General features: G+C 37.1%; 2 protein-coding genes across 8 annotated transcripts; one reads left to right on the plus strand and one right to left on the minus strand.

The window, feature by feature from the left end:
- Positions 1–1,451: 1,451 nt before the first annotated feature.
- LOC122411744 (dnaJ homolog subfamily B member 12) lies at positions 1,452–7,356 on the plus strand. Its single transcript, XM_043420802.1, has 8 exons — positions 1,452–2,137; positions 2,530–2,680; positions 2,757–2,902; positions 3,016–3,156; positions 3,410–3,540; positions 3,613–3,722; positions 3,836–3,999; positions 4,317–7,356. Exons 1-8 carry the CDS (start codon positions 2,005–2,007, stop codon positions 4,442–4,444), a joined length of 1,104 nt encoding a protein of 367 aa, XP_043276737.1. The 5' UTR covers positions 1,452–2,004; the 3' UTR covers positions 4,445–7,356.
- On the minus strand, positions 5,134–21,201 carry srl (spargel). 7 transcript variants are annotated; one of them, XM_043420795.1, is made up of 15 exons: positions 20,462–21,201; positions 17,916–18,028; positions 17,726–17,835; positions 15,122–15,248; positions 14,669–14,885; positions 13,867–13,977; positions 13,100–13,366; positions 12,750–13,024; positions 12,481–12,603; positions 11,124–12,376; positions 10,678–11,022; positions 10,122–10,271; positions 9,311–9,499; positions 8,889–9,034; positions 5,134–8,652 (listed from the first exon to the last, which is right to left on the minus strand). In XM_043420795.1, exons 2-15 carry the CDS (start codon positions 17,982–17,984, stop codon positions 8,522–8,524), a joined length of 3,513 nt encoding a protein of 1,170 aa, XP_043276730.1. In that variant the 5' UTR covers positions 17,985–18,028; positions 20,462–21,201; the 3' UTR covers positions 5,134–8,521. The 7 variants fall into 7 exon arrangements, with proteins under 7 accessions (XP_043276730.1, XP_043276731.1, XP_043276734.1 ...); XM_043420796.1 differs by lacking the exon at positions 20,462–21,201 and adding an exon at positions 19,047–19,178; XM_043420799.1 differs by lacking the exon at positions 20,462–21,201 and adding an exon at positions 18,839–18,941.
- Between the last annotated feature and the right edge of the window lie 1,019 nt (positions 21,202–22,220).

Here is a 22,220-nt window from a genome sequence, read left to right on the forward strand (position 1 = left end):
CCTTTGCAATTTGACCAATGTTGCCGGTCACACTCTCGACTCACTTTTTTTTCTACGTTACAACATCGGTATATACGAGTGAATATTAGAAAAGCGATTGCGTGGGACAATGAAAATATTTTGAAGTCGTTATTTTATTACAAAATAATTTATCACGTTTTTCATATATATAGAAGCTATATCGGAAAAAATCAAGTTATTTTTTTTTGTTCGAACGTAACTTATTTATCGGTCGTCGATATCGATTCCTGGGTCTAAATCATGTTTTGGGAATAAAGAGAGAGACATCAAGAGAGACTATACGCTTATACGACGCTTTTTTATATTTCGGTTTAGTTATATGTTAATATAGATATACATATCTAATTGATATATAAAATATATCCGTCTGTATATATAATCCAAACCGGAATAAATGAAAAAAATTGAACTGAGTTTGAACCGTTTGAACCGCGTCGGAGAAAACGGCCATAAACCATGCACCTCACGCGTTTGAAACTGGAAGATGTCACAAGCGTACGCGCGATGATGAGTGATGAGCGACGAGAGCGATAGCCAATGAGAGCTCCTCTGCCTTTCTGGCGGTTCTTCCGGAAAATCGGAGCTCTCATTGACTATCGCTCGTCGTCGATCATCGCACGCAGTTTGCAGAGCCCATAATGCGTTTCTGTAACCCCATTTCGAACGTGATTTTCAAGTAAAATTTGTCGACGGAGAAAATTATTTGCTACAAATTAAGTGTGAAAAAAAAATACCATTTACCAAGAAATGTTAGAGAAGTAACGCTGAAAAACACCCAGCATCAAATCCGTAATTTATTATTCAAAAAGCCATTTTCTGTGCAATTTTTATTCTTCTTTCGGTCTCCTATCCTCACCACGCCCCAAATCCAGGAGCTCTTGCTCCTCCAACAACTCCGTTTCTCTTTTTATTTATTCTTCTCTTATGGTCGTTTTCTCCGACGCGATTCAAACTCAGTTCAATTTTTTTCATATAGTTTCGAGATAGGATGAACCGAGTTTAAACTCGGGCATTAGTATATAGCTCCGGTCATTTTGAGATTTAACCGACAGTTGAGATGACATCCGGTGTCAAATTTCGAACTAAAGATAGGGGGCTGCTGAAACCGGCGCGAACTTTCTGTTTCGCGACGACATTTAAAACGTCATTCGATTCAAACAGATTTTTTCCTTTTACGTCATTTTGATTTTGAATGCGATCATATTGTTGATCGGACAAAAACCGTATTTGATTACTTTAATCATTATTTTTTTCCGAAAAATTAATTAATTTCAATGATTTACAGTCAAAATATCATCAGAAAAATTGCCCATTAAGACACGAGAGAGCACGCTCATCGACTGTAGTGGTAGTGCTGCTCTCTATATAGGCTATATAGCTCACGCACGGTCCCTATACCCCTATACCTGTAGTTGATGCACGCACCACCTCACCCCATTTTTATACTTGTTAGCCACGCCTCCGTGTCCGATCCCGATACGTGGTAGAGTAGAGAAGTGGAGTTTCTCTACTAACGGTATATACGCACGCATTGTCCCGTTCTGTAATCTTATAGTGGTGTAAAAGTTTGGCCCACTATCGTACACATTGTATTTAACGTCGTCGCATAGTGACCCTCGTCGTTGTCGAAGAGAATGAAATAGCTGCTTGATACTTGGGCGAAGATGACGTAATACGTTTTTATCGAATTACCATATGATAATATATATATACTAACGCGGTAACGACGATGTACGTCGACAAGCAGCAGCAGCGGCAGCGATAGGACAATAGTCAAAATTCGGAAGTGGACGGAAGCAACGGAGATTGGAGAATTTATTTACAAAATATCGCTCAGTCACTTTGTAACCAGGAACAAAGTGTTGAAGTCACGCGCTGCTTAATTTTTCCGAGGTTGTTCCTCTCGTGCCCCTTATATATACTTTTTATTCATTTCGTTCGGCTTGTTTGGACTGTCACAATAATACACCAAGCTGATAAAAAATGGATAGTAACAAAGATGAAGCTGATCGTTGCATGGAATTGGCCGAACGTTATGTGCGCGAAAAAAAGTTTGACGAGGCTGAAAAATTTATACGAAAAGCAATTAAACTCTATCCAACCAAACGAATGGAAGGTAAGCATTTCATTTCCCTCCTCTTATATCACAAAAAAATCGATGCTCAGTTACGGAGAATCATGTCTTATTTAACTATAATTTATACTAAGGAATTTCCCGAAAATACGTCACAATTTCCACCCCTCTTGTGGTCGAAGCGCCCGTTTTTGCATTCAATTATAGATTCCACAATCGTCATTATAACTATATGCACGATTACCCTTTTCTCAGTCTTCTCATCCAGAGTTCACACTATTGCATAGGATTTTCTCCAAAGAGCACCGCACAAGGAAAAAAAATTAGAGAATTCACTTTTAATGCACGAAATCTGTTAAACCCGTATTAACGTTTTATTATGTATCGTAAATAAGTTATTGAACCGCTATTTGAGGGCTTTTTTCATTCTCCAGATATACTGACACGGGTTTCGGCCCAGGCAAAACAGAATAAAAGAGCATCACCGGAACCTGAAATAAGAAAACGTCGTGCCTCTTTGAAAGATACCATTAATGGTCACTCGGCGACTGAATACAGCAAGGATCAAATAGAGTCTGTTAAAAGGTGCGGAGGAAAATTTTTTTTTGGTCAGTTGATAATAATTTTTTCAAATACTCTGAATCCGTTTACGTGTTTACAGAATTAAAAAATGCAAGGATTACTACGAGATTTTGGGAGTGACGAAGGAAGCGACAGATGGAGACATAAAAAAAGCTTATAAAAAATTAGCGCTTCAACTCCATCCTGATAAAAATAAAGCTCCTGGTGCGGCTGAAGCATTCAAAGGTATTGACAAAAATATTATGCGTTTGTAGAGGAAACAGACGGGGAGGGTAAACAGCTAGCGAGGGATTTGACATTTTTCAATACGTAGTGTTATGTTTTTTTTTTTGTTTCAGCTATTGGAAACGCAGTGGCTGTACTCACTGATGTTGAAAAACGTAAGCAATACGACTTGTATGGTTCGGAAGAGGAACGTATGCAATCTGCTCATTCTCGCCAGACTCATCCGCATTACAATTACACGCGAGGATTCGAAGGTAAATTCCATCATTGCATTGATGAATAACTGTTAGTTTGGGAAAGTTTAACCTTTAGAGAACGGGGATTTGAGAGTTGAAATCGCCCTTGAAAAGTGCTCAAATTAGTGTCTGGTATCACGTATGAACTATATACAAAGCTCATATCACAGGGCGAGCCGATATATCGGCTTTCCGGTCCTCTAGAGGGTTAACGGAGAACAATTGATCGCCCTTAATTCTGACAAACGATAATGATAATATAAAATTTCAGCGGACATAACGGCAGACGAATTATTCAACATGTTTTTTGGTGGTGGTTTCCCACAACAAGAATTTTACGTGCGTCGCGGTGGTCGATGGACACGACAAAATGCACCCGAACCTTATCCCAGACATACCCAGGTAAGTTTTTTTCTACTTGAATATTGTTTATTCACTGCAGTCTACTAAAACATTTGTTATTTCGATCATTAGCAAGGATACACGGCCTTTCTTCAGATGTTGCCGGTACTTCTCCTCATAGTGTTAACAATGATGAGCAGTTTTTTCATATCCGACCCCGTGTACAGTTTATACTCTAACGCGTTAGTATTCTTATATTGCCAATATTTTTCGTTATGTTTTTTTATACGGTACCACGGGAAAGATAATATCGAATATAAATGTGTGTGTGTGTGTGTGTGTGTTTTTTTTCCAGGAAATACAATGTTCATAGAACAACCCAAGACCTCAAAGTTTCTTATTATGTCAAGGAAAACTTTCACAGCGAGTACCAGGGTAGTTTGAGGAGGCTCGAAATGTCCGTCGAAGAAGATTATATGAACACTCTGAGTCTTGCTTGTTCAAGGGAGAAAAAGTATCGTAAGTATTTCGATCATTTGATCCAAATCTCATTATCGTTCAAATTTTCTTTTCAACGTTGACTTCGTGAGCACACTTCTTCCGGGATTGTACTGTTTGTTTGCGTCACAATTAATAAACAAAATCTTGCACCACAATTAAAAAACTCGCAATGAAATCTTTCGTTCGAGGCGAGTAAAAAATATGCAGTTAAAATAGTTTTTCATGAACGTTTTTTAACATTTTCGAGGTACGCTTGGATTATTAGCTGATTTTCTTCGTAAAATTCATTGTTGAAACATATGAAATTCAATAATTGAATTTACGTCGTTTCACAGGCGAAGCGATGATGTGGAAAGCAAGAAATTTCGACGATTCGGAATCACTTCAAAAGGCGAGAAGCATGGACACACCGTCGTGCAAGAGATTTATGGAGATGCGCCAACATGCGAGAACAGCGAGATGAATGAAATCCAGTCTGATTAATGTAGATAGATAGGTGTATTATATACATGCATATTTACACCAGCGTGGATTTTATTCGGAGAGTCGGAAAATAGAAATTCGCTTGGGTGAGAGAAGAGAATGAATTGAATTGAAAGAACGGAAGATCGAGCGAGGGCGGGGGGTCATTAGGAAATTGGAAGAGAATTCAATAAACCTCGATTGACCGACTTTTTCCCAAAAATCTGCGAACAAGTTGTTTTTCATACACGTTTCCGCGTCTATATCGTTGCTAATTTAGAATATTTAGGTGCACTTATTTATTTAATGCCCCCGTTCCCACCGGTAGTTTTTTGAATTTCCTTCTACGCTGTAGAACGCGAATTTTAAAGAATAAAAATGCCGAGTATAGCGTAAATCACCGTGTCGTCACATTGATGTTGGTAGACGTAAAGGAAAAAGAAAAAACTTTGCGTACGATCGGGCATGTATCGAAATTTTTATTTGTTGAAATATTTAGTTTGAATTATCCATAAAAAATAAAATTGATACGATAATATTGGATTTTTCTTTTTTCGAAAATTGAAGGAATTTGGTGTCAACCGTGGAAAATCAGCCCGATAATTCGGGGCGTTCCAGATATAAAATTTAGTTAGAGCGCCTTAATCGCGTACGTTTCGTACAAGCGAACGAAAAAATACCCTGAAAATGTTATTATTTATTATAGATTTTTTATTTGTACACATAATACAACAAAAGTTAAAAACATCGTATTTCGTTTATCACATGTCGGTGGTAACATAATATACACATATGTATTCTTTCTCCTCCAGTTTTCTTTTTTTCTCTTTTCTCTGACAATTTTTCATCTCCTCCAAACGTGAGATTACAAAAACATTATCGTAAACTTGGTTGAGCGATATTATTTTCTAGACTTAATCCTATACTGATTTACGACAGGCGGAAAGAACCTTTCAAATTATTTTTCAGCTATGTACAATCAGCGCAGGGCGTTCGTTCGTAATTAGTCCATTTCACGCCAAACCGGTGCATCGTCGTCTAACGGTGACGTACATAATTTATTTATTTTCTCAGAAATTTTCGTTCAATTGATGTTTATCTAGAAAAAATCATTGTCGCCTCACACTTATGGACTTTTTATCGGAAACACCGAACATATTTTTTACAATATTGTCCATATCCCAAGCTTCGATATGAATCCAAACTTTTGTTTTCACCATGTAACTCATACAGTTGATTTCATTTTTAAATAAAGTTCATTGAGCATGCATGCTCGTGACGAGGAGGGTACGGAGCTATGCTAAAAATATTGAATAATATAACGAAAGAACAAAAAAAGTTTGTCGATATATTTTGAAAAAAATCGAAATCCTCTATAATTGACGGATTTTATTTTGATGTATCCGTGATGCATAAGATAAATCGTGCAAGATTTGGAAATAGTATTATTAATAATTGAAAAATCCTTGCATCCACAAATAACGATTTAACCGAAATATATCATTTTTTCCCGAAAAATCACATTTTTTTTTGGTAATTATGCAGAAGGGGGACACCACTCCAATTTTAGGGGAAATTCTTTTTTTTTCTTTTTCTCGTATGAACGTCTTTTCAGCATGTCGCTATTAGTAAATTTGAACCGGGAAACACACGATAAAATCGGGCATTTTTGTACATCTCGGAGGGGTTCTCATGGATTTTGCGGTGTTAACGATTCCGCGAACTCATCCAAAGATATGCTCCGGATCGACCCAATAATTTCAGTGTGTTCAACGATTCCCCATATACATCCAAAGGTGTTGCGGACCTACCCAACGATTCTGCGCATCCATCTAAAAATGTTCCGGACCGTTGTTACATCGTTACTAATTCACAAGATGCATTACAAAAAAAAAAAATGGTGTCATTTTAAGGTGACGCCTCACTTCTGCATAATTACCTTTTTTTTTCCATGCTCTCTCAATAAAAATTGTCGAAAGAATGTACTTTTCCTATTCATAAGTTGTGTAATTCTTCATGTTACCGATAAACTAGGCACGATAATAATGTTCTCGTTCATACTTTTTGAACACTCTTATATTTACTTACTTAGTTACTCGATTTCATACACACATTTTACAATAAATAGAAGATTATAATACGTTTGTCGTACAAAAAATGATAGAAAAATGAATGAGTCCGTGAAATGACTTGCGAATCGTAGGACAATAGTAGCTAACGAATGAATAGCGTGGGCAAGCGTTATTTTCTTCATTTTGTCTAGAATTCTGTTTTTCGTGTGGTGATTCGTTGCGACCGGTTCACTTGTCCCAAGCAACTTTGAAGAAAAGACCTCTTCAAATGTCTTCAAGTGTCGGTAAAAAAATTTTATCAATAAACAATACATTCTATCACAAGAAAGAAAAAAAAAGCAGGATTTTGCATTAGAATGCGGACGCAAAAAATAAATGAAGAGCGAGTAGAAAAGTACGAAAACGTTGAAAATTTGTAATTTTAATATATTTATTTCGATGTCACAGTCAGAATTTCATCATGTTTTTTGTTTGTTTTTTTTTTCACAGTCATGAACCCCAAAATTATTTGTTTAATATATGGTATAACGACGTTCAGTTAGACTCTTTAGTCGAGCATCCATTCGCTGTATTGACAAGACAAAATAACAAGAAATAAAGTTCAATAAAAACACGCGGAAGTTCGACGACATGGATGATACAAAAAATAGAAGAAAATTAATTTAGTCTATTCCCATTTCTGACATTGAATGGAAATACAAATAATTGCCTCTACTGTAAAAGGTATGAACAAACGATGCTAAGAAAATGACAATGGCGTTTGAAGAATGAATTTCAAATAAAAAAAATTGGACGATTATACTAGCCTACTTCTTCAATAAAGAAAGAGTTGAAACAATAACAGCGAAATGAGTATATGAAGCAAATAATGCTTATGCGAATTTTTTTTCACATTGCCACAGAAGTAATTTCCTTAACATCAATTCGCACGAGATACAAAAAAAAAAAATCTACTCCTTTAGTTACGTATTAAACATTTTACACCAAAGTTGTACTTGACAAAAAACTTTGGACCAACGAACTCCAAATGGTGATTGCAATTACACTCTCACATACAATTTGACGATAATCGATGTTTTCAACAAATCAGTGCTCGAATATCCTGAAGAATCTGTCGATCTTTGAATCTTAACCGAATTTCCATGGCAGTCATGAAGGTGAGATTGATTGACAGCTCCACAAACGATTCATTCATTTGTAAAGAAACTTCTGCTGGCTTCATTTCTCTTTTCCTTATGAAGAAATTTTTTCCTTCATAATGATATACGGCAAAACTACGTCATTCGATGGAAATAGAGATCGCTCAATTTCGACGAGTATATGTCGAGTAGAAGAAAAAACAAAAAAGGGAGCTATCCAATTCAATACATTTTCAAGTCAACTGTCGAATTACAAAACGGAGAAGCAGAAGGAGAAGGAGGAGGAGGAGGAGGAGGAGGAGGAGGAGGAGGAGGAGGAGGAGGAGGAGGAGGAGGAGGAGGGAGCTCTCCACCAAACAACTCTTGCCTAAATTGCCGTTGATAATAATGAGTCACTAAAAACAGCCTCCCCAATATTCTCCGAATATCATTAACGTTCGTCATTTGTTTTTTTCTTCATCTCTCGTTTACTTTTATTTCTTCATATATCTCAATTATTATGTTTTACTCAAATATTTACTGCCGTGAATGATACTAATGGATATATATCCAATGACGTTAGCCTGCTGGTAATTGTGGTTAATTCGCTTGATTACTGCATTACTGTTTTTTCTGTTTAAATGTTATTCTTTATTTTTATGCACCATTAATCTTAACATGCTTTTGGGAGTAGCATCCAGTTTCTTTTCTATTCGATTCATCAATTTCAATTTGTTTTTTCGTATCGCTCAACTTTTTTTCCTCTATCGAATTAACACGATCTTTACGACGAGCTACATTCTAAATCTCAAAAACGTTGGAGAAATCTGCTACGTTTGTTTTTGCTTTTCTTTAAATAACATTTATAACTAATAAGCAGTACGTATGTCAAACCTTTCGCTTGCGCAACTTGGCTTTGGCTTCCTTGAGCAAAAGATCGAAAGTGTTGTCCTCGTCCGATTTGATAATGCTTCGTGGAGGCGCGATGGGACTGTTGAGAGAACTTCCAGCCATGCCATCTGAAATTATGAAATGACATTTGTCTAATGTTGGGATCGAATTCTGTACTCTTACATTGACAAGATCCTCTTGTGCAAATAAAAAAGCATACATCCAATGTTACATTCTTCTTGGAGAAAACAACAATTTTCAATTTATGTTACCCGCACTTTTTGTTGTCTGTGAATTTTGTAATTTTTTTTTAAATTTCCTCTGATTTCAAATGAAAAGAGTTATTCAAGCTCTCGATACGTACCGAGATCGGCGTATTTGACTTTACAAAAAGCTCTCCGACCTCCGAAAGAAAGATCGTATCGTGGCAAGGATGGATCGTCATTCCCGTGCTCCACTGCCTCGTAAGCGTCGTTTTTGTAAGCGAAAGTAACAAATCCGTAATTGTCACTGGATAAGAGATGAAAAACATTATCAATTAGAGTTTTTCTAAGAAAAATGATTTTACCATGAAACCGCAGAAAATAAAAAATACTGTCAATAATGCATCTTCAAAATTGATGTTCACTTTGTATGAGATTAACAAAATGACAAATACTCTAGTTACTTTTTTTTTTCTCCGTTCAAAAAACACGTTCCTTTCGTCTTTTCTTCTATTGAACGTCGTCGAAATCTGTTAGTTAAATGAAAAAAAAAAACTTTTTTATTATTACAAAATTCGCTTACCCATGCTCGCGAAAGTGTACGCTAATATCAAGAACCGGACCGAAAGCTTCAAATCGTCGTCTGAGATCGGCTTTCGTAGTGTTCTCGCACAGACGTCCGACGTAAATAACGCGACGTTCCTCCATCTGTCTTTTCTTCTCTTTGTTATACCAAACGTCGTATTGCCTCCTGCATGAGCTTCGAGTCGATCTAGCGTTGAAGGGACAAAGAAAAAGTAATACGATAGATAAAAAACTTGACAAAATAAATGATCGAAATCGGGATTTCCTATAATTAATGAACTCGGGTTAGAACCAAGGAACAGTGGTAATTGATCGAGATGTTTCATTGGAGATTCGAGGATTTCTCCCATGTACCACCAATTTGTCAACGATCAATTGCTCGCCGACGGGTTTTAAACAAATGCAAACATTAGACGGAACCACTTCAATCGCTCATCCCTGTAGGTCGACGTAAAATAAACACACAACAATGACTGTTAACTGACAGAAAAAATAATATCAAACGCTTTGCACGGTTCCTGATGAAAAAGAAAAAAAAAAAAGAAAAAAAAATTTTTTAAAACTTTAAATTCCCACTAGACAAAAAGATGTGCAAAGTGATGACAAAAATAAACAAAAATCAACAAACTCGAAGAACGAATTCCTTTTGTACAGGCTGTTTTTAACTAGCGTTGAGTTGTTAGATAGGTGTATGGAACGAGTGGCGCGAGGTTTGATTCACACGAGCCTCGAGCGGACGAAAATTAGTCAATTCATTCGCAATTACTGATTCGAGGGGTACTTTCTACTTTTCCTTTTTCAAGCGTTACCTCCTCCAGCCTCTGTAGTCATAGCTGCTACCTGAGGAACCTCGTCTGTACCTATCACAACTTGTCCTTGAGTGTTGCCGACCCCGACGACCTTTGTGCCGAACGTCACCCGACCATTTATTCCTTCCCAAATTCGATCGAGATGACGACCTACAATCACGTTTTACCCTCATTTCCAACTTTTTAAATCTCTCTTCATAATACGTAAACTACTACTCTTCGATGCTTTGAAGCAAAATGTTGTCCAAAGAGCTGGGCTACCTGGCTGTGCTGACTTGTCCGGTCTAACGAAATGAATTTCATTGTATTTCAAAATCAAAATGGCTAGGGGGAATATATGTGAATCTTATTTTGTTCCATTGGAAAAAAGTTGAAACATATACCTAGTATGCGTGTGCGTGCGCTATCCAGTCGAAATCCTATAGCTTTCCCGTACCCCCAAAATAACTAACAATGTGTTTCAATCTTTCTAATCCATAAAAGTTTAGTATCAAACGATTCTTTCTCGGGGGTTTAAATGCTTATAAAAATTTATAAAATGATGGAATAAGTGTACCTCGAACAACTGGAATATCTGGAAGACGATCTTGACCTCGATCTTGATCTGGATGAGCGTGATCTCGATCTCAGGGATCTGGATCTTGATCGGGAAGTTGATGATCCGGAGCGTGATCGTGAACGAGATGACCAGCTGCTACTGCTCGAGCTAACGGAGCTACGACGATGACTTATTCGTCGCCTTCGTGGATTGCTACTGGTGCTGCATCTTCTCGATCTACTGCGGCTTCTGATTCTATCGCGCGAACTCATTGGACTGCGGGACCTCGAACGATTCGAAGAGCTGGAGCTTGTCCTACGTCTCCTGTAGCGCCGACTTTTCTGCTCTTTCGTTTTTATTATTCTACCAAATATAAAGGTAGAAAAATTATAGAGAAAAAAAAATTTAAACCTGAGCACGAGTAGAAAGGATCATAAGTTTGTTTGCTCCCCCCCTATATTTACCTCGTTTCAGATTCAATTCGTTCGGAACTAGTATTATTACTCTTATTGCTACCGGCTGTAGCAATCGTAGTGGCAGTAGCGACGGTAGTTTTGGCAAGTTGATTATCCTCACGGGAATTTGAATTCTTCGTATTTTCGCCAGTTTGCACAGCGATTTCACGGGTCGAAGGTTTTTCTCGATTTTTCTCTTCCTCAAAATCGGCTCTGGGCTTGAGAACCGAGACGATTTCTCGTTCGGACCAAAGAGGATTATCAGGATCGTCTTGGATGGGTTCGGTGGAAGTTGAAGCATGATGAATGTAAATAAGAGTCATAGGTTGAATGGGAGAACAAGTACGACTATTGTCGCTTCTCGTCTGTTCTCTACGGCTTCGATATTCAGCGAGATTCAACTTTCTACGTGGTACTAGTTTCTTCGCTTCTTCATTCGTATTGCTCGGTTTCGGCTCGTTGCTCGAATCATTGCTTCTCTCCTGTCGTACAATTATATTTTGTACTTCGTCGTTCGAGCTATTTTTCGTCGTTACGATACTCTCGTTCGGGTTACTAGCTATCAAGCCAATATTCGGTGGCTTTTTTAACACCGAAACCATCTGCTGTTTAAATTTATTGTGCGGCATAGATCCAACAGTCTCGAAGCTCTTAGTTTTCGTTAAAACACCTTTGCGAAGCTGAAGAATACTCGTCGCCAAGGCGGAGCGAATTTTCATACCGTAAACCGGGGCTACCTCGGTCATCCCGGGTTTTTCACCAAACTTCGAACTCTTCATTGTTATTCGTTCAACTTTATTATAACCCAACGACGTAGACGAGGAACAAGCAAAACTTTCATCATTTTCTTCCACAGTTCTCTCCCCTCCAACTATCTCTGAAGAACGATCCTTTTTTTCAACGATTGACAAATGAGGCTCTTCCCCCGCGTCGCTTACTTCGCCTGATTCTAAACCACTGTCCTTCTTCGAACCGCAATCCTTCTTTGTCAAACCCTTGCGCACATTTTCCTCTTTTTTCTTCGTAATTGGGACGTAATAACCCACGGCTTTTCCTCCATTGCTAAACATTTCCTCTACACCCCTCGTTTTTCTACTAAAAGATGTCATCTCTCCCGTTCCCGATTCCAACGACTCGGAATTACCGATCGTCGAACTTGCACTGCTACTGTTACCGCTGCTGCTACTGCTGCTGCAATAATCGTGATCCAGCTGTACCGAACCGTCCACCCGACCGCTCGACGAGTTCGAACCATTCGTCACCTGTATCACCATTTTTGTTTAATTATACGATGAGAGCATCTAATTATATATTTCATTCAAAATAACACTCGAAGATAAGTTCAACGAGATAAGTACGAGCTTACGATTTTCAAAAGCTTCGTTCTCGAGAGTGTTGCTGCTGCCTCCTGCATCCTTGTGCTTCTAGCTCCAATTTTTGGACTTGACAGCGCTGGTATGACCGATATTACTTTCTTGCGCGCCGAAGCCTTTGAACGAACAACATATTTTCGAGCCATTAAAGTTTCAATCATGAGAAAGTTTAAGATTAAAATGAACGTTGTTTAGTTTGATAATAATTAGGAACGTCTCTTTAAACATAGAATTTTTCGTGTGTGAAGAATGAAACAATCACCTTTATTCTATCGATCACTTCTTTTGGTAAAGAATCTCTGATATTTTTATGAAATTTCGAGTCTTGTGTCTCTACGGGTTTAGGTATTATTCTCTTCTGTTGGTCGATTGCTCGGATTTTTGTCGAATCGTTCGATAAATTAACGTCACCGTTGCTGCTGCTATTGCAATGATGAATTTTTTCTCTGGATTTGCAATCGGATGGTCGTACGATAGCAGATACTTCTGAAGCCTCGAATTGTTCCAAAAGACTTTTGACGTCACCAGCTTCCAGAACTATTAAGCGAATTTTGGGAAAATTTTAACATTTTTCATCAATCACTTGGTTTTATTCAATCTGTTATCTCTTACCTGGTATTTGCTCGACGACGGTTTCGACGTCAACGGCGTCTTCGATATCGGAATTAGCCTCGTGTGTTTTGGCGACCTCGACAGGCGGAGCGCCAACATCTTTCAATTTTTTTTCGCATATCCCCAATATGTTGTCACAAGTGAGATTCGGTCGGAATAACTCAATCGTGTCGGTTGCTCCGGTCGAGGAAGACGTTGCTTCGTTTATATCGTCGTCCCCGGTTATGTACGAGGCCAAATCAAATTTTTCCTTGCCTCTCGAAGCAGCTAAATCGTTAATAATTAATTCGTGTATTAAGCTTATAATTCTGTTTAATCAAAATAATAGTTTGCCATTGCTGGCAATAATGAAAACAATGATAATTATATAATAATTGGAAGAAACAGTATCAAATGCTCAACAAATCAATTGATCATCGAGAGGATTAATTGTTTTGTTTTCTGCCTTTAATTTTGCTTCCAAAATTTTGAAACTCGTATTATCGTCGAAATATCGTTGACGCTAACTTTTTCGTATGTTAACATCAGAACGAACTTTCAAAGAATTGAGGAAAAGGTGGATTCAACGGACCAACGAGTATTTTTTTCATTGTGCGAATAACGGATTCGTTGTTTGTACATCAGACATAAATCAGTCTGAGGTAGAAGAATATGAAGAGGCAAGAGGTGAACGAAGACACAGCTCAGCAGATCGATTCACTTGCTGCGCCTCGCATCCATACTCTCTCCTTCTCTTGTTCATGCATTACTTGAATAAAGACACAAACCTAATAATTCAAAATCAATATCATCGGACAACGAACTCGCATGATCGAAATCGATATGCATCAGGTCGATTATCGGGTCTAAATCCTCGCTCGAGTCGAGCCCTATAACATCTATTGAAGCAATGTTTGTCTTGCGTTAAATATTTATATTTTTTTAATCCAATTTTTTGTATATCGAGTGACGAATTTTCAAGGTATTGAAATTATTTTGTCCATGATCGTATATAATAGCCCCCCTACTTCTTCAGCCACAAGTACATTTTCATGCGATTGATGTTATTATCAAATATTGGTGGAACATTCGTATTTTTTTTTTTTTTTTTCATCATTCTATTTTCACTTATTGAGAATAAGTAAAATTGTAAGTACTCGGAACAATCGATTTTTTAAAGAAATGATGATTTTGTAGATTGAGCAGTTTGCAATACAAGAATAACAGGGATAAGGGTAGAGACAAGCAAAGAGTAAAGATTCACTTGAGAGCAAAATGAAATTGTACCGTCAATGGAAACAAATATCATTTGAATAATAATGAAGAAAATCTTTGGATTGATAAGGAGAAGAGCAGTGAAAATAAAAACTGTTCTCAATTGTATGCGCGCGTTAGATTTCTTACTGAGCAATGCTAAAGAAAGGGGATTGCAACAGAAAAAATGTGTGTGCGCGCGTGTGTGTACAGTGTACGAAACATATGTAGCATCGCAAATAAAGGTGCTGGAAAATTGAAATACTAAAAAGAAAAAAGTATTTTTTTTCTGGTTATTTTCATTTTTCTATAAACTAGCCTCGACCGAGAACAAACCTATATCCTGTAAGCTGGATTCGGATATGGTTTTAGATTTTGGACTCCGGCTATTTGTGAAATCGCGGTGTCGCTTTTTCATCGGCGACGTATGCGAATTAACTCGAGCCTCAGTGTTTTCGTTATGAAAAATATCCTCCGGTAGATCCGTATTAAGCTTCTCCGGTATTCCCATACTGAGCTCAGCCATGTCAATATCTTCGCCCATGTCAGAAGCCTATGAATATCATATATTTTTCACATTATTGAGAAAAATATTTTGATCTTGCGCAAGGCGCCATTGTTCATTACCACCCACTCCACCAAAATCAAGCGAATCAAATGAATTCACTAAAAACTTAAGTTTTCCATAATTTTGAAAAGCTAAAATATCTTGTTTTTTTTTTTGTCAACTCCTATTTTTTTACACCAGCTACGGGACTTTTTTTTTCTGCGGGTCATTCTGAAAATTACCTGAAGATAACCAATGTGCTCTTGCCAATCGGTGAGCACTTTGGCAAAATCCTCCTTCATGTTCTCAATCTTCGGAATGATAGAGGCAACTCCTGATACCGGTAAAACTGCCATGTCCCCGTTGAGTCTGCAATATAGATATAGAAAATTAGAAATTCTGATCATTATTGTTACTGTAAGAGAAATAATCGGAATAACAATTTTTTTTTCATTATGACATTACAAGAGACATGAAACACTGCGAATAGAAATAATGGAAATCAATTAACCCGAATGCCGGGTATCTTGACAACTGTTGCAATAACTGTATTCTTGGTGGGCTCAGGAAAACCTCTTTTTGACAAATTAAATATTGAATTTTCAGAAGGTATAATAAAATCATGCGGCCCAATCACAGATCGATCAATGAGAATTACACCGGCATACAAAAAAAAAAAGTAGTCAGTACTTTTGACCAGACCGGTATAATTCTATGTATTTTGATGCGTTGAATCGGAATTTGGGGCCAGTTCAGCGCCTAAACCCACCAATTTTGAGTAAATTGCAAAAAACTGCTAAAAAATAATCGCATTTTTGGGTATTCGAACATTTCTTCTGACCTATATAATGCATAATTTTCATGTAATTTGATTCGCTGAATCAGAATTCGAGGCCAGTTCAGCACCTACACCCACCAATTTTGAATAAATTGCGAAAAACTGCTAAAATTGTAAAATAATAGCATTTTTGAGATTAAAAATTTCTTTTGACCCATATCATGCATAATTTTCATGTAATTTCATGTGGTGAATTGAAATGCCGAGTTATTTTAGCTTATACACCTTCAAAATATTGAGTTAGTAAAAAAATCGCATTTTTGAGCATTAAAAATTTTTTTTGACCTTTATCATGCATGATTTTTATGTAATTTGATGTGCTCAATTCGTATATATATTCATTATTTCTTGTCGATGCTGGAAGAGATGCAAGAGTGATGTAGAAAATATGAGAAAAGAACTTTATAGACATTACACCGTTTTTCTTGTATTACGAACTATTTTTTCCTCAAATGTTCGGTGCAGTGGATTTCTCGCAACAGCATTGGGAATGAAAAATCTGCTGGCTAAAGGAGCGTTAGTTTACTTTTATCGTGATGATATATGATGAAGAGAATTCTTTAGTATAAGTATATTGTTTGAATGTAAAAGGCTTGATTGATACATTAAAATCTGATACACACAAAGACGATGAGTGGAGACTATATATTGATTCGTCAAAAGGGAGTCTCGAAGCTGTTCTACTCCATACGGAAAAAACATACGCACCCATTCCAATAGCACACTCGATCAAGCTGAAAGAGGCTTATGAAAATTTACAAATAAAAATATTCGGAATATCTCTGGTAAGTTTGTAGTAATCTGAAAACTGTAACAATACTTTTAGGACAACAATCGGGTTTCACAAAAAATCCCTACTTCGCTTATGTTTATGGAATAGTAGGGACAGGAAAAAACACTGTGTTCAGAAAGAGTGCTTAACGAGAACGAACTTTGATCCTGGTAGTAAAAACATCATACGGGTACCATTAATTGATCTTCCGAAATATCTGCTACCACCATTACATATTGAGCTGAGTCTTATGAAGCAGTATGTCAAAGCTCTGAATAAAGATGGCAACTGTTTTCAGTATTTGAGAGAAAAGTTTACCGCGATAAGTGAAGCTAAATTAAAAGAGGGGAGTTTCGATGAACCACAAGCAGCAGCTTGCCTAAGTATTAAAAATGTATCTCAGGCCTTCTTAGGGAATACAAAAAAAGTGAGAATTACCAGAACTTGGTTGACGAGATGTTGGAAAGTTATATAAAAATTTAAGTTGCTTGATGAATCTTAAACTGCACTTCCTCTCGACACTCTCACCTCGACACTATTCCCCTCAAAACCTCGGAGATTATAGTGAAGAACAAGGAGAACGATTTTATCAAACAATAAGCGAAATGGGGAGTCGGTATCAAAGGAGGTGCAACATCAACATGATGGCAGATTTTTTACTGGACGCTGAAGAGAGATATAAAGAAAGAAAATATGAAGAGAAAGAGAAATCTACTGCACCGAGCACTTGAGGAAATAAAGAGTTCGTTATACAAGAAGAACGGTGTGATGTCTATAAAGTTCTTTTCTCATATTTTCTGCATCACCCTTGCATCTCTTTCAGCATCGACAAAAAATAATGAAAATATATACTAATTGAGCACATCAAATTACATAAAAATCATACATGATAAAGGTAAAAAAAAAAAAGTTTAGTACTCAAAAATGCGTTTTTTTTTTACTTACCCAATATTATGAAGGTGTATAAGCTAAAATAACTCTGCATTTCAATTCACCACGTGAAATTACATAAAAATCATGCATTATATAGGTCAAAAAAAGTTTTTAATCCCAAAAATGCGATTATTTTACAATTTTAGCAGTTTTTCGCTATTTACTCAAAATTGGTGGGTGCAGGTGCTGAACTGGCCCCAAATTCTGATTCAGCGCGTCAAAATACATAGAATTATATCGGTCTAGTCAAAAGTACTGACCACTTTTTTTTTATGTGCCGGTGTTATTAAACCGTTTACTCACTCTTGTTCGGTGCCCCATAAAATTGCCGAAGTATCCATGGTAGACTCGACGTAATCAAAGTCATCGTCAATTGCCAGTAACGAACTTTGAGAATCATCCAAGAGGTTGTGCTGAAAAATAATTGTACCTTTTTTGCTTGGAAAACTGTTTAGAAATGTAATATTTCAAAAATCCATGCAACTATTTTTACCTGATCGAGAGACAATGAGAAATCTGAAAAATGTTCCTCATCGTGGAAATTCAGATATCCTGTTTCCATGACATGCACCGGTATACCAGCGAATTTCTTGAATAATATTTACTCTGGAAAAAGTAACAATGTGTATGCAATTGGTTTAGCATAATTTTGAAAATTGTAAATAAATATCAATCCAAATATTTTATTATTTTTTATTGCAATTAATGAAGTAATTGGATGATTTTTAATAATGAAATCTTAAGCATTCGTGTTCTCTCATGGTGACTCGCTGCATAATTCATTGGAGGTTAGAAAAAAACAACAAAAGCCAATCCATTGTGGCTTTTCAACAATACATAAACTTGATCGAAATTTGCGATTCGCGGTATTTCTTCGATTACGCACAGTAAGAATGTCAGAAGACTGGAATACCGTTGATAATAAATTATCGGAAATCTGGATCGTGTACTTGAATTATTGTATTCGCAGAATAAATACCAATCCTATGATCGGGTAATGTCGGAGATTGTACACGGTACACGCACGCGGAGTTTTTTAGGTTATGTAAAGGAAAACGACATTGAAATAAGCACAGAGAAACAAAAGCCGCCGAGCTTCTTGTTACGGTCCGTGTTTTTTATTTATTACAAATTGCTGAAGCGGTAAACGATAATGAACAAATGACGGGTCATCTGCGATCCGAAATGTATTGTGATGACAAAATGAGACAAAAAATATGAGTCCATGTGCTCGCGTCACAGCAGTCTTTATGGACGCAAGGTAAAATTATAAAATTTAATTTCCTAACGATTTTCACAGTATAGTCAATGAACACACGCAACTTTTATAAAACAAAACTGTAGAATTGCCTGAAATTCTTTAATAAATGTGTTATAGCGGTAATTCGTAGATCTTATTGATTTTCTGAAACTAACGCGAAGTTTAAGGAACACCGCTACGCAACAACTGTTGTGAACCGAGAACCGAGAGGGTCGGCGTGCAGATTGTAATCTGTGTTTCCGAAATGAATTCGTTCAAGTTTGCAATAACAAGACCTCGGGGACCAGTTTGATAGGCGTGAAAAACAATACGGCGGATTCGATTGCACACGAAGTGGTAGTTATATCAAATAACAACACTTACGCAATGGTCGCGTTAGAGGAAATGCACATTGATTCCAGTCTTATACGCGTTGACAGAACGTGTGTTACAGGAAGACAGATACCGTGTGTATATTTATATATGCTTGAATAACCGGACGCGCACAAACGATCGAATGTAGTAACGACACGGCCGAGTCCTGCGAAGTCAATGCGTATAGAGCGCAACGTCAAATATACATGTGTAACTTATTTATGCGTGAGTACATTTTTTTTCTTGCACATAATGGGTCCAACAACAATGGGTGTATATTATTTGAGTAAACGTGAATAATATATATTTGCTTATAATTAAAGGTATGGAAAAATATTTACATAACAGTAACATGTTACTGTACATATGTATAAACATCGGAGTACCGAATAGCCAAAGGGAGACAAAATGAAACACGGAATGTTGTCATTTCTCATATTAACCAATCAATTCAATGATTATTTTTTTTGCCAGCGGAGTGGTCACGCGTTGAAATTCAAATAAATTACGCGTTGAATCATAAGTATATGGAATATGAAAAAGCCTAGTTTGAATAGTCGATTTCTGCAAGATCAAATATTTATTCTATGCTGATGAATAACGAAATTTTGCATCACTATATATATATCGACAAATATTGGTTGAATAACGGGAAAAAATAGTATCAACAAAAAGAAAAATTTCAGTTTCAAACCGCTAGATGGCTACGCGTGGCTGAACAAATGAGAAGTCCGGTGTGAATAACATCTTCCGAAATGTTATTTGCGATGGAGAATGTGACATTATTTCAACAAACTGCAATACCTATTATTATATTTTTTTCCCCACGATTCTTTAAAAAAATGTATAATTATGACTATTTGCACTTGAAATACCTAAACTAGATTAGGTTTGCCATAATATATCTCACGCCCGATGCGTGCGGAAGAAGCATACGAAAAAAAAAAATAAAAAAATGGCTACGAATGGTCAAATAGCTGATGTGTACGCGCGGGATCACACGTGTACGGGCGTGATCGAAGTCAACAAAGAATCAAAACGCCGGGTAGAAAAAGATGGTTGATATAGTGGTGTGCTAGTAAATAGAATAAAAAGTCGACATGACGCACTACATTCAACTATACGTGATAATTTTTTTTCGCACTTATTAATAAATGAAAGATTCGAGTTTTGAAATTTCTTAATGATGAAAAAAATACCACGGAAAAAGAAAACTGGAAAAAAATTGAACATGGATGCATGAGTTAAGGGGTCATGGTATAATAATGATTAAATGGACATACGTTGCGGTGCTGGGTATATAAATAAAGTTTCGAACGCGTGTCACGTAACGATGAAAAGGTTCGTTGAGGCCTGCATATGCATGTATAATTAAATCTCTCTGTCGTGGAAAAGCGAATAAACAATTGAAATTTGATACTCACCCTCAATTCTCGTGCGTGATATTTAAAGAATAGGGGTAGAGTGCGGAAGAGCGATTCAAAGAATCGTATGTAAAGACGTAATCGTATAAATTTTTTACCGAATGGACCACGCGCGCACAACACTAACTGTCACACACACGTGATTATTGGATTTTCACAGACATTCACTACACTCTACAATTATTTCGGCGACATATAACACTATTTATCTGTCTCTCTCTCTCTCTCTCTCTCTCTTTCACTTATTCCTCTCTCACATACGCACTCGCTTTCGTCTTTTCTCCTGCTTGCTTATTATACGTATATATGTTTATATATCGGTGCGCGTGTGCCACTTGGCACTTGTTGTTCTCCCTGAGAACGTTGCTATTTTCGAGATCGTAGTTATGACGCCGAGCACTTTGTCATAAACACTGGGGTCTTCGGGGGTTCTTAATTGCACACGATTGGATTTTTTTTTCCAAACGAGAGAATCTCACGTTTTTTGGATTAATTTTACAAATTCGAAAGGTTATCGTTCGCGAAAGAAAGAACTTGATAGAGACATACGAGTTCGCCGGGCAACCGGATCGTATACCAGTCTCTCTTCCTAAATGTCTATCTCCCACAGAGCACAGAGGGCATGTGCCACTCTTTTTTCTTCAGTTACACCGAAAGACTCGACTCTCTACTCTCTCTCCCATACTTCCGTACCGTATGCGTACATTTTATATATATTTTCTTCGCACATAAGAGTACGCGCACGCTGCAACGCGGACAACTAAGCAGTGCGCACGCATCTTGCTTTCGCTTCATTCTTGACGTTCTCGCCAGATTGAGCGCCATGCATTGTGATAAATTCCCAGAATGGCTACTTTTAATAGGGTACATTCTTGGAATCTTGGTCAAAGTGGTTTTAGTTGTACCAGTGGCCACAGGCTAGGCTCACGGACATAGTGATGATGAGCCATAGCCAAAGGAATAATAAGAAGGGTATACATTATTCGACTTGGACGCTGACAGCGTTAAAATAGCGTTATTTTGCGTTCGACTTGGCGTTGTAAACGCTACTCTACAAGCGTTTAGATGGGTGCGTTTAGATAGTATATGTGTTCTCAGCGCTCCCAATAACGTTCAAGCGGTTGAACGCATCCACACAGAGTCCGTTATCTCTGTTATCGTACTATATTTGTCTTCAGCACGTACACTGTCTTCACTTTCCGATGAATCCAGTATCATTTCGTCGTCGCGAGTAATTGAAAAATAGAACAAGCAGGTCACTTGTTGGTTCCGCCATTTTGTAATCGCACCAAGTCGAACATGACGCGAACGCAACCAGTGTCACCGCGTTCACTTCAAATCGAACACGTTTTAGCGTTATTAACGCTATTAACGCTATTAACGCTATCAGCGTCCAAGTCGAATGTACCCTTAAATTTAGCCTCCCTATTTCAACTTTGAAAATTTTTTCCAACGTTTGATCATATAATAATTCTAAAAAACGAAATTGAAAATTTGAAAAAAAGTTAGCCCAAGTTTTTAAATATTTTTATAGTAGCAAGGTTTAATTAGGATCATCAAATCGACGCGGAATCGTTTGACGTTAACGAATATACGTTTGTTTGATCACAGATTTTGTAAAAAAAAGAATGGAAGACATTCGAAAAAATGTTTGATGATCGGCCATTTCACCCAGAGCAGTCAATCTCAAAAAATATTGTTGTTCTTGTAATTTTTACTGAAATAATTACATAATTGTTTGATAGTGATTGTTAGATCA

This window comes from Venturia canescens, chromosome 5, assembly GCF_019457755.1.
Source record: "Venturia canescens isolate UGA chromosome 5, ASM1945775v1, whole genome shotgun sequence".
Classification (NCBI taxonomy): domain Eukaryota; kingdom Metazoa; phylum Arthropoda; class Insecta; order Hymenoptera; family Ichneumonidae; genus Venturia; species Venturia canescens.